The following is an 11,431-nucleotide window of genomic DNA, read 5'->3' on the forward strand; positions in this document are numbered from 1 at the left end:
TGTCACAATTTGATCTCTATTTTTCAGTGTTGTCAAATTACTAGAACAACTTTTTTATTTTATATTTTACAGAATCTGTGGAATGTACACAGTAAGCTGATAGATGCTGGAATGATGATGGGTGCAGATGGTGATAAGTAATGCAAGGAAGTGCCTTTACACATTAACACTGGTAAATCTGAGTTGGGGTTACTTCATATCATCACAAGAATGGATCAAAAGCCAAGAATTTTATCAGAAATAATAATGTTTTCTATTGAAATTTTATATATACTGTTTATTGTGCTGTTTTGAGGTGTAATTATGTTTTTTATGGATTAAATAATACATTCCAATCATGAAAACAATTTATTACGTATTAGAAACTGAAGTTTCTGTATTGACCCACAACTGATACATATTTTTGACTTTTAAAAAAGCCATTTCTTTGTCTTCCAATTATCTATGAAGTACTTCCTTGCTTATTCTCCTAGGATAGTATTTTAATTACCTTTCAGCTTTTCTTCAAGTTTTTAAAAAATAGTAACTGATCCATTAAGTTTCAGGTGTGCAACCACAGAGACCATATTTCTTCACCTCATCTTTTGGCCAATTCCGATTGAGTCAGTGGACTGAAGCTACACTACTTGGTCAGTCCTCATAAATCTGCAGACTGCACCACTGCACTTGGGGCCACAGAATTACAAGTGCCAGAGATATTTTTCATTGGTAACAAACTGTGTGTAAACATAATCTGTAGTTAGCTTGTAGATCTGTGCTGGGGTATTGATGCTTCATTCGGAGCTGTAATTTTGTATTTGTGACTGGAAGGAGCAAGGCACTGCAAATGAGGTGCACAATTAGCCAAGAACAACTTTACTTTTATTGCCACTAATGAACCAAAATAGAATAACACAGATGCAGTCTATGAGGCAGTGGTCAGCTGGTAGCAGTAGCACCACTTTATGAGGATGATTAGCAGTCAGAGTCCAGCAAGACAGGAGACCTGAGTGGTCAGAGATGGTTTCCAGTGAGGCAAGAGCTATGGACAGCCACGGTTGACTTCCAGCAAAGTGAAAACGCTGGACGGTCTTAGGTGGCATCCAGCAAAGTGAGTGTCCTGGACAGTCTTCAGTGAGCTGGCAGTAGCCAATAGCCAGAACAAGTTGGAGATTAATCCTCGACCAGCTTATCAACATACGTGGTGAGCACCCATTACACACATTGCCATGGAGCGGCCAGGAGGTGCTCTAAATACCCGACTACGGAAGAGTATAGGCACGCAAACAGTGGGCATGTGATCTCAAGCAAGGAAAGAGGTACCCGCGATTGCAGTAATGTGTACTGTGACACAAAGGCCGCCAGCAGTGAAGCTTGTGTCATCTGGTACCATGCCTACAGTGGGAAGATCAGTTGAAAATAACCCAGGCTATTTATGTTATTGTCTGGCTGCTTGTATACGATCTTTTCCCATGGATTGTAGCTGCAGGAACCAGTGGTCCGTGCCTGTATGGTTGGTTGTATCACAGGCCACTGGCTGGGGCTACAGTATGTATTGTAACAATATCATTGAGAGTTTATTAAAGAAAGCACTGGATTCCATGCTTTGTCCATGCTGAAACCAACACCTTTGTTCATTAAATTCCTTGACAAACTAATTTCTACTGCTTCCATTATCACTAGTCTCAAAATAGTAGAGTCAACACTAAAATTTCTACATTATTGTACTGCATAGTGTCCAGTGTTGATGCAGTGCTGCACCACAGCTGATTTACTGGGCTGTAGGAAACTGGTGTAATTTTATGTTCTGCACATCTTTCATGTGTCATACATGTCATCTGTCTGTTTTATGAAAGTCACCCTCTGAGGGGATCCGGTGAACTCCAGCCATGTGGAGCTTCATCATCTTTGACAGAACCGAAGCACAGAATCTCTCCAACTTTGTGTTTAGTGAGGATCTGACCTATTTTTGTGGCAATCTTCCAACATATGTTAAGAAAGTTAAGGGTTAAATCTCTCTGTCGCTGTCCTCATTCCTGAAGTCTATCTCCAGTATTATCTGTAGCACTTCACATATCTATTGTGGAGAACACTGGTATGCTTTGTAAATCCTGGAGAGTGTTGTCTGTGGTATTACATGCACTGTGAACCAAAGTTTTCAGAACCCTTTTTTTTCTGGAAAGGGTTGTGGCAGCTATGAACTTGAAAACTGTAATGTTCTCGTTCATTATCCTTGAAGTTTAGATATCATCTTAAGTAGTGAATGCTAAGTATTATTTTGCTCACCTTTAGTTCACCATGAATGCATTAATTGTGGATTTATTCATATTATATACAATAATCTTCTCATGAGATATGGTTGATTCCATGAGAACATTACTATAATATCGTAACTAAGAATGTGAATGTCAACTTAAAAGTTTTGACTGACAGCTGTGAATACTAACTACAGTACAATATTCCTTGATCTACCAAAATCAACCGCACCATTATTTGGCTTTGGCTTTTATTCCTGGGCCAGTGCACTGCTCCAGTCATGTCCAGCAGTACATGAAGCATACAAAAACACGCACATCTCTTGCTAAATTGGAGCATTCGCTGTATGATCTTGGAGATGTGCTGTCCCTCGATTTTACTTCATCACAGAAGTAAATAATAATTAAGCACAGTAGTTGGACTCTCCTATTAAATAATTTGTTATATCATTTTATCACTCATTGGAAAGACAAGCATAGGATTAAACATCACTCTTCTGGGGTGATACGTAATGCCATGAAATACGAGTGTGTATGAGTTGGTTTTCTGTAAACAGCATGTCACAAGGTGTCGTCATTTTTGTGACAAAGAATGGAAGATATCCCTGCTTCGCGATTCACCTCCACTTTTAATTTAGTGATGAGTTTTTTAGCAGACTCACTATGTCTTGTCACCATTGGTGGTCAATTTGTTTATGCAAGCCTTGAGAAAAAGATGCTAGAATCTGATAGTTTGAAATCCACAGTATTTTTTCTTTAATACTTTCAGTTTTTCATCTACCACAATTTGAGGTGATGTTGAGCACCTTATGATTACACCATTCCAAATCCCTTTGCTGTTCAAGTAATTCCTTTTGTGTATCTATCTGTTTTTTGAAAAATCACTTAATTTTTCATCATGCTTTGCCTTTGAGTGTGTGTTTTTGCTCTTCCTTAAACTTGTTCTTAAAATCATTGAAGCTTTGTTTAAATAACTGTTGTAACATCTGAATTGTGGTAGGGGTTTCTGCTGTGCACAGTGCACTCTGCCCAATCATGATTGCATTAGGTATAAGTGTGGCAGGCAAAGGATGATTTAGTAATTCCACACTTTCACACATTACATTTTCACTCGGGGAAAAAATACTCCCTGGGAAAAATAGCGACCCCGTCTCATCTACTGTCATCATTGTATCATTTTGAACAATAATGTTACTATCATCTGTCTCTGTGTTAACTAAAAAATTTAAGTGGTATTCTTCACTATGACAGATGTTTTCAGTTTCGATTTCATTTGTTGCCATGTCCATTTTGGTAATATCTTGTGCCTGGCTATCCGGCAATGGACTGGCAACAATGTACCTGCTGTGTGCACACTTTTTTTTCTAATATTACAAAATTACAAGGTAAATGAATACTTTTGGAAATGAAACTCTGTTTGAAATAGTGAGGATACTACTACGAAAACTATTCAGTAGTGCCTCACTAACATGTATCAAAATACACCGCCACTGTAACTCAATTGTATGCACACATTTCTCTCCCTAAAATTAATTCTCTGTCCAAATGTCTACGTATTTTATGATAATGCTGCAATTTGGGAATTGGATTAGGAAAGGTACCACAATCACTATTGGTAAAGACACTACTTGCTCCAGTAATGCATGCAATGGATCGTGAATTTTCCCACCTTTTCATTGGCTTTCTCACCCCTTCTGCAATTAATTCTCTAATTGATTATGTTTAATTTTATGCACGACATGTGATCTCCATCCTTTTTGTGATAAAGTATCCCATTCATGAAACAGAGAAAGACAACAATTAGTATAACAGAAAATTCACAAAATTATATAATTATTTTAAATTATTACAAATGTGCTGACTCCCTCCCAATGGTGACATCCGATCACAGTCGCCAGATATATTGGTTGGGGAGAGAGATATATGCAGTGATTGCCGTGTGGGATTAGCCGAGTGGTCTAAGGTGCTGCAGTCATGGACTGTGTGGCTGGTCCCTGCGGAGGTTCGAGTCCTCCCTCGAGCATGGGGGTGTGTGTGTTTGTCGTTAGGATAATTTAGTTTAAGTAGTGTGTAAGCTTAAGGACTGATGACCTTAGCAGTTAAGTCCCATAAGATTTCACACACATTTGAGCATTTTATGCAGTGATTATCGGTAAGCCACATCAAAAACTGTCTGCCCAGAAATGCGTGCAGGCATAGATGCATGCAAAGCAGAAAGGTATGCAGCATTGCCATTGCCAGTGGGCGTTTTTTTGGTGTATCTGGTCTTATTCCAAATACCTCTGCGTGACAGGGACAGAAGTCAGCAGTGCCTGCTGCATGTTGGAGTTGCAATCTATTTCACCTGATGGATTAGGCTTCAAGTGTGGATAGATAGATTATCTATCCTGTCTGTTGACACTTGATAGCTGACACTTGATAGCTTGGGGTTGAATGTCCCTTTCCTTTTCAATGTTACTAACAATTTTATTCTGCGATTTTTCCTCCACTGCTTTCAACCTCTGATGCACTTCAGCTCTTACTTCTGCCTTCTGTACCTTCATTGCTTCCTCGATCACATCTACATAACCCTTGTGTTCCTAGACTACCTTCTGTGCAGAGTACTGCCTTGGTCTAGGATACCAGCCTTGGCTCTATTCTTTGTTTCTTTAATGTCTCTATCTATCCTTTATTGCTCCATTCTCATGAAATGAGTATTTAAACTTATGCTACTTAGTTGGACTGACAGGTCTTGCACCTATTCAGGTAGATCTTTGTACACTGTTTGCAACCCATCAACAGTACCTACGAGTGTGGTTTGCACTTTGTGTTTTGGTGAAGTGAAAAGTGTTTCACTATGTTATTTGTGGAAAATACTTGTTATAGTTATGTAGGCATCACAACACCTCACCATGATGCGGAGAATGAAAGTGCTTGCCACACGAAAAAATGACAAGCTACCTGTAGCAAGTAACACAAGTGATCCGGAAGTTCATGCACACCAAATGTAAAGAATAAATAAAAACGAAAACCTACTGGTGATGGCACAGTGGTACTGAAACATGTTTGAGTACTGATCAAAAACGGTGTTTTGCATAACTGGTGGACCTCACATCCAACAATTTTAACTGCAAACACGGCCAACGCAAGGAGCTACAAATCAAAATTATGAATATTACGTTACATTTGCACATGAACACAAGGTGTCTCGACATTGTTGTACACTTATTCATTGGCACAATTCTCGTAGAAATGTAATCGTGCACAACAGAATGCACAAGAGTGATATCATATAGCAAAGTGTAAGTCACCAACACTGAAGTACATTGTTTACAGATGATAATGACACTTGCCAAGCCCAATTCTGTACTGTCAGAATGTATCAATAGATAGTAAACACAAAATAAATGGATTAACATGAGAAGATGCTCACGAAATGATGCACTTAATAGTTTTCTCATGATGAATGAATCATTGTAATAGTAGAGTAAAAACTGAAAGCTTCTTTCTGCCCATAACATTTCCTGTAGAGCAGTAGACAGCACTAATAAACTTGAAAGATGCATAGTTAAGCATAGTTATTGTGGGGTCCTGCCCTCTCGTCTTGTATGTGGTGCCTAAGGGATGCTGCATTCTCAGAATGCTATACAACAGTTTGAGCAAATAACATTAGTAGTTTTATTTCAATAAAGCAGATTGACAATACTTAACTTTGAAATAACAATTGTGTTGCAAGTGATGGGCTACATGCAACGTAAATCTGAGTCATTTGCTATTTATAACATCCATGCAAGTTTGACATACAGTGTGTGGATGACTAATAACTGCTATCATAGCGTTCTCTGCTAGGCCTGTCCGTATACTGACTGAATACTGAGCCGATACTGAGCAGCCAAGGCTGGCAGGAGTGACACTTATATTCTCCTCTTGTAGAGACTGCTCCTGTTGTGGCGCAGTCCTTATCAATGTACTGTTGGCCAATGACGTTTCACTACCTTCTCTTCTCTTGCATTCTTCATCTTTGTTCCAGTACTTGTGGTTATGCCAGAACAGTTATGAAGGTGTACCACGATGTCATGTTGTGAAGCTTTCCTTCCTCTGCATCTGTAACGATGGATACTTGCGTCAGGTGTGGTGTATGAATACAGAAGTTATGCACATCATCTGATAGTGTTGGATGCATATATTTTGTCAATACTGGGAAATGAGATTGAGAAAAATGTTTAAGCAAGATGAGACTATGAATACAGATTGCTCACAAATGAACATTCAAAAGGGTAATGGCCGGGAGTGAAATGTGATAAAAAATTTTAATGTAAAATTGGAGAGATGTTACGTGACATCATATCACAAGAGATATGCTTAATGTCAGCTGTCTTGTATGTATAATTTCTGTACAGTGTTTATGTAAATTTTTGTATAATATCTATGTAAAGAAATGTAAATGCAATATGAAAATGTATATGCACAGGGTAAGAAATATGCAAACCCAGCATGTCAATATATTTTAAAATGTAAATACCTAGGTTATCATAACAATGATGAAATGTAAAGACTATGTAAAGCTGAATATGTTTTCCAGGACTGCATATGTGAAGTAATAACTGTAAATATGCTATGAACATTTTGTGAAGGTTTACAAAGGTTTGAAACCCATAATTCTGTGTCTTCCTGTGAAAAAATTGTGCCCGTCCTGAGTAGTAATGAACGCTTATATCCTTGGTGGACTCGAGTATCGGCAAGGCGTTCTACCACAGAAAGGGTATGGAAACAATTAAGGCATTGGAGACTTACTTGAACACATTCAAGTGTCTTCATGATGCTGATAGCATGTGCCTGGTTGAACCACTGAAACATGTGTATTACAACAGGAACAAATGCCTGGGCCATAGAAGATGAACCACCTTGCCACAGCATCATTGGTTCCACTATGCACAAGCCTCAGCACACCAGATTGCAGCAATGGGGTGAACACTTTTATTTAGTTTTGGTAAACAAGCAGAATTGTAGCACACTAATGAACAACTTAAAGTAATTGCAGTTTTAACAAACACAAGTGCACGCACAGCATATGTGTTTGTAACGGGGACCTGAATGCTCGCGGGGTTGAAGTGAAGGAAAGTGTGTTGAGACCCACGGAGCGGCCCGCGAACAACACACAACAGGAGAGGATGGACATGACCAACAAAGGACAGAACAAACAAAAAGATCAAAACAATGGAGTCACAAGAAAACCTAACAACCAAGTCCACTCGTACACAGAACAAGAAAGTAAATAATCTGGCTAAGGCGAGGCGATGTTTCCAGAGATGTACACAAGGTTAGACTGGCTGGATGAGTGAGAGGCAGGCGCTTAAATACTCTATCGGGGGCACCACTATTGGCCGCTGGAATCACATGTTCCACTGTGGCGTCATCACACTAAATGTGGGCCAGGAGGCGTGCGCTGCCACAGCTTACGGCGCAATGGTGCAGAGACCTCTAGGGGTCTTTGACATCCATGACGTCTGGCAGGAATTCAAATTCCGTGGCGGGCGGTACCAGATCATGTGACGTGAGGTGCATGTACTGGAAAATGGCACAATAGCAGTGGTTAGATTCAATACTCAGACTAAAGACTTGGCCACAAATACAGGTCTCAGTACCCTAACAGGCCAAGAGCTAAAGATACAAAAAAAGGTGCAAATAGTGTAATGACCACCACTGTATACTGACATCCAGTGATATAGGTCACACCAGCACACAGTAGGGGAGGGGAGAGGGCAGTTGTGTCAGTACTTTAAATGGCCTATATATATATATCCCCCCCGCCCCCCGATGCACCGTGGACTTCGTCGTTGGTGGGGAGGCTTGCGTGCCTCAGCGATACAGATAGCCATACTGTAGGTACAACCACAACGGAGCGGTATCTGTTGAGAGGCCAGACAAACGTGTGGTTCCTGAAGAGGGGCAGTAGCCTTTTCAGTAGTTGCAAAGGCAACAGTCTGGATGATTGACTGATCTGGCCTTGTAACAATAACCAAAACGGCCTTGCTGTGCTGGTACTGCGAATGGCTGAAAGCAATGGGGCAAGCAGCTTTACTGTATGATTAAATGATGATGGCATCCTCTTGGGTAAAATATTCCGGAGGTAAAATAGTCCCCCATTTGGATCTCCGGGCGGGGACTACTCAAGAGGATGCCGTTATCAGGAGAAAGAAAACTGGCGTTCTATGGATCGGAGCGTGGAATGTCAGATCCCTTAATCGGGCAGATAGGTTAGAAAATTTAAAAAGGGAAATGGATAGGTTAAAGTTAGATATAGTGGGAATTAGTGAAGTTCGGTGGCAGGAGGAACAAGACTTCTGGTCAGGTGACTACAGGGTTATAAACACAAAATCAAATGGGGTAATGCAGGAGTAGGTTTAATAATGAATAGGAAAATAGGAATGCGGGTAAGCTACTACAAACAACATAGTGAACGCAATATTGTGGCCAAGATAGATACGAAGCCCACACCTACTACAGTAGTACAAGTATATATGCCAACTAGCTCTGCAGATAATGAAGAAATTGAAGAAATGTATGATGAAATAAAAAAAAATTATTCAGATAGCAAAGGGAGACGAAAATTTAATAGTCATGGGTGACTGGAATTCGAGTGTAGGAAAAGGGAGAGAAGGAAACGTAGTAGGTGAATATGGATTGGGGTTAAGAAATGAAAGAGTAAGTCACCTGGTAGAATTTTGCACAGAGCACAACTTAATCATAGCTAACACTTGGTTTCAGAATCATGAAAGGAGGTTGTATACATGGAAGAACCCTGGAGATACTAAAAGGCATCAGATAGATTATGTAATGGTAAGACGGAGATTTAGGAACCAAGTTTTAAATTGTAAGACATTTCCAGGGGCAGATGTGGTCTCTGAACACAATCTATTGGTTATGAACTGTAGATTAAAACTGAAGAACCTGCAAAAAGTTGGGCATTTAAGGAGATGGGACCTGGATAAACTGAAAGAACCAGAGGTTGTACAGAGTTTCAGGGAGAGCATAAGGGAACAATTGACAGAAATGGGGGAAAGAAATACTGTAGAAGAAGAATGGGTAGCTTTGAGGGATGAAGTAGTGAAGGCAGCAGAGGATCAAGTAGGTAAAAAGACGAGGGGTAGTAGAAATCCTTGGGTAACAGAAGAAATATTGAATTTAATTGATGAAAGGAGAAAATATAAAAATGCAGTAAATGAAGCAGGCAAAAAAATGAGAGCGACAGGAAGTGCAAAATGGCTAAGCAGGGATGGCTAGAGGACAAATGTAAGGATGTAGAGGCTTATCTCACTAGGGGTAAGATAGATACTGCCTACAGCAAAATTAAAGAGACCTTTGGAGAAAAGAGAACCACTTGTATGAATATCAAGAGCTCAGGTGGAAACCCAGTTCTAAGCAAAGAAGGGAAAGCAGAAAGGTGGAAGGAGTATATAGAGGGTCTATACAAGGGCGATGTACTTGAGGACAATATTATGGAAATGGAAGAGGATGTAGATGAAGATGAAATGGGAGATACAATACTGCGTGAAGAGTATGACAGAGCACTGAAAGACCTGAGTTGAAACAAGGCCTCCGGAGTAGACAACATTCCACTGGAACTACTGACGGCCTTGGGAGAGCCAGTCCTGACAAAACTGTACCATCTGGTGAGCAAGATGTATGAAACAGGCAAAATACCCTCAGACTTCAAGAAGAATATAATAATTCCAATCCCAAAGAAAGCAGGTGTTGACAGATGTGAAAATTACCGAACAATCAGATTAATAAGCCACAGCTGCAAAATACTAACTCGAATTCTTTACAGATGATTGGAAAAACTAGTAGAAGCCGACCTCGGGGAAGATCAGTTTGGATTCCGTAGAAATACTGGAACACGTGAGGCAATACTGACCTTACGACTTATCTTAGAAGAAAGATTAAGGAAAGGCAAACCTACGTTTCTAGCATTTGTAGACTTAGAGAAAGCTTTTGACAATGTTGACTGGAATACTCTCTTTCAAATTCCAAAGGTGGCAGGGGTAAAATACAGGGAGCAAAAGGCTATTTACAATTCGTACAGAAACCAGATGGCAGTTATACGAGTTGAGGGACATGAAAGGGAAGCAGTGGTTGGGAAGGGAGTTAGACAGGGTTGCAGCCTCTCCCCGATGTTATTCAATCTGTATATTGAGCAAGCAGTAAAGGAAATAAAAGAAAAATTCGGAGTAGGTATTAAAATCCATGGAGAAGAAATAAAAACTTTGAGGTTCGCCGATGACATTGTAATTCTGTCAGAGACAGCAAAGGACTTGGAAGAGCAGTTGAAAGGAGGATATGAGATGAACATCAACAAAAGCAAAACGAGAATAATGGAATGTAGTCGAATTAAGTCGGGTGATGCTGAAGGAATTAGATTAGGAAATGAGACACTTAAAGTAGTAAAGGAGTTTTGCTATTTGGGGAGCAAAATAACTGATGATGGTCGAAGTAGAGCGGATATAAAATGTAGACTGGCAATGGCAAGGAAAGTGTTTCTGAAGAAGAGAAATTTGTTAACATCGAGTATAGATTTAAGTGTCAGGAAGTCTTTTCTTAAAGTATTTGTATGGAGTGCAGACATGTATGGAAGTGAAACATGGACGATAAACAGTTTGGACAAGAAGAGAATAGAAGCTTTCGAAATGTGGTGCTACAGAAGATTAGATGGGTATATCACATAACTAATGAGGAAGTATTGAATAGGATTGGGGAGAAGAGAAGTTTGTGGCACAACTTGACCAGAAGAAGGGATCGGTTGGTAGGACATGTTCTGAGGCATCAAGGGATCACCAATTTAGTATTGGAGGGCAGCGCGGAGGGTAAAAATCGTAGAGGGAGACCAAGTGATGAATACACTAAGCAGATTCAGAAGGATTTATGTTGCAGTAGGTACTGGGAGATGAAGAAGCTTGCATAGGATAGAGTAGCATGGAGAGCTGCATCAAACCAGTCTCAGGACTGAAGACAGCATCATATATATATATATACATAATTGAAAGAAAAATATATTGAAAACAAAGATTCCAAGATTTACCAAGCGGGAAAGCGCCGGTAGACAGGCACAATAAAATAACACACAAAATTGAGCTTTCACAACCAGCGGTTGCTTCGTCAGGAAAGAGCAAAGGAAAAGGAAAGATGAAAGGATGTGGGTTTTAAGGGAGAGGGTAAGG

At 39.9% G+C, this 11,431-nt stretch overlaps 1 protein-coding gene across 4 annotated transcripts in view; it reads left to right on the forward strand.

The window, feature by feature from the left end:
- Window positions 1-347, forward strand: part of LOC126281506 (glucosamine-6-phosphate isomerase) — a 138,839-nt gene extending 138,492 nt beyond the window's left edge. For all 4 annotated transcript variants that reach the window (XM_049980526.1, XM_049980523.1, XM_049980524.1 and 1 more), the window contains one exon: window positions 73-347. In XM_049980526.1, coding sequence (XP_049836483.1) covers window positions 73-141 — 69 coding nt within the window. In that variant the 3' untranslated portion in view covers window positions 142-347. The remainder of the gene's footprint in view (window positions 1-72) is intronic.
- The last annotated feature ends 11,084 nt before the right edge of the window (window positions 348-11,431 follow it).

Source organism: Schistocerca gregaria, chromosome 7, assembly GCF_023897955.1.
Source record: "Schistocerca gregaria isolate iqSchGreg1 chromosome 7, iqSchGreg1.2, whole genome shotgun sequence".
In the NCBI taxonomy this organism is placed as follows: domain Eukaryota; kingdom Metazoa; phylum Arthropoda; class Insecta; order Orthoptera; family Acrididae; genus Schistocerca; species Schistocerca gregaria.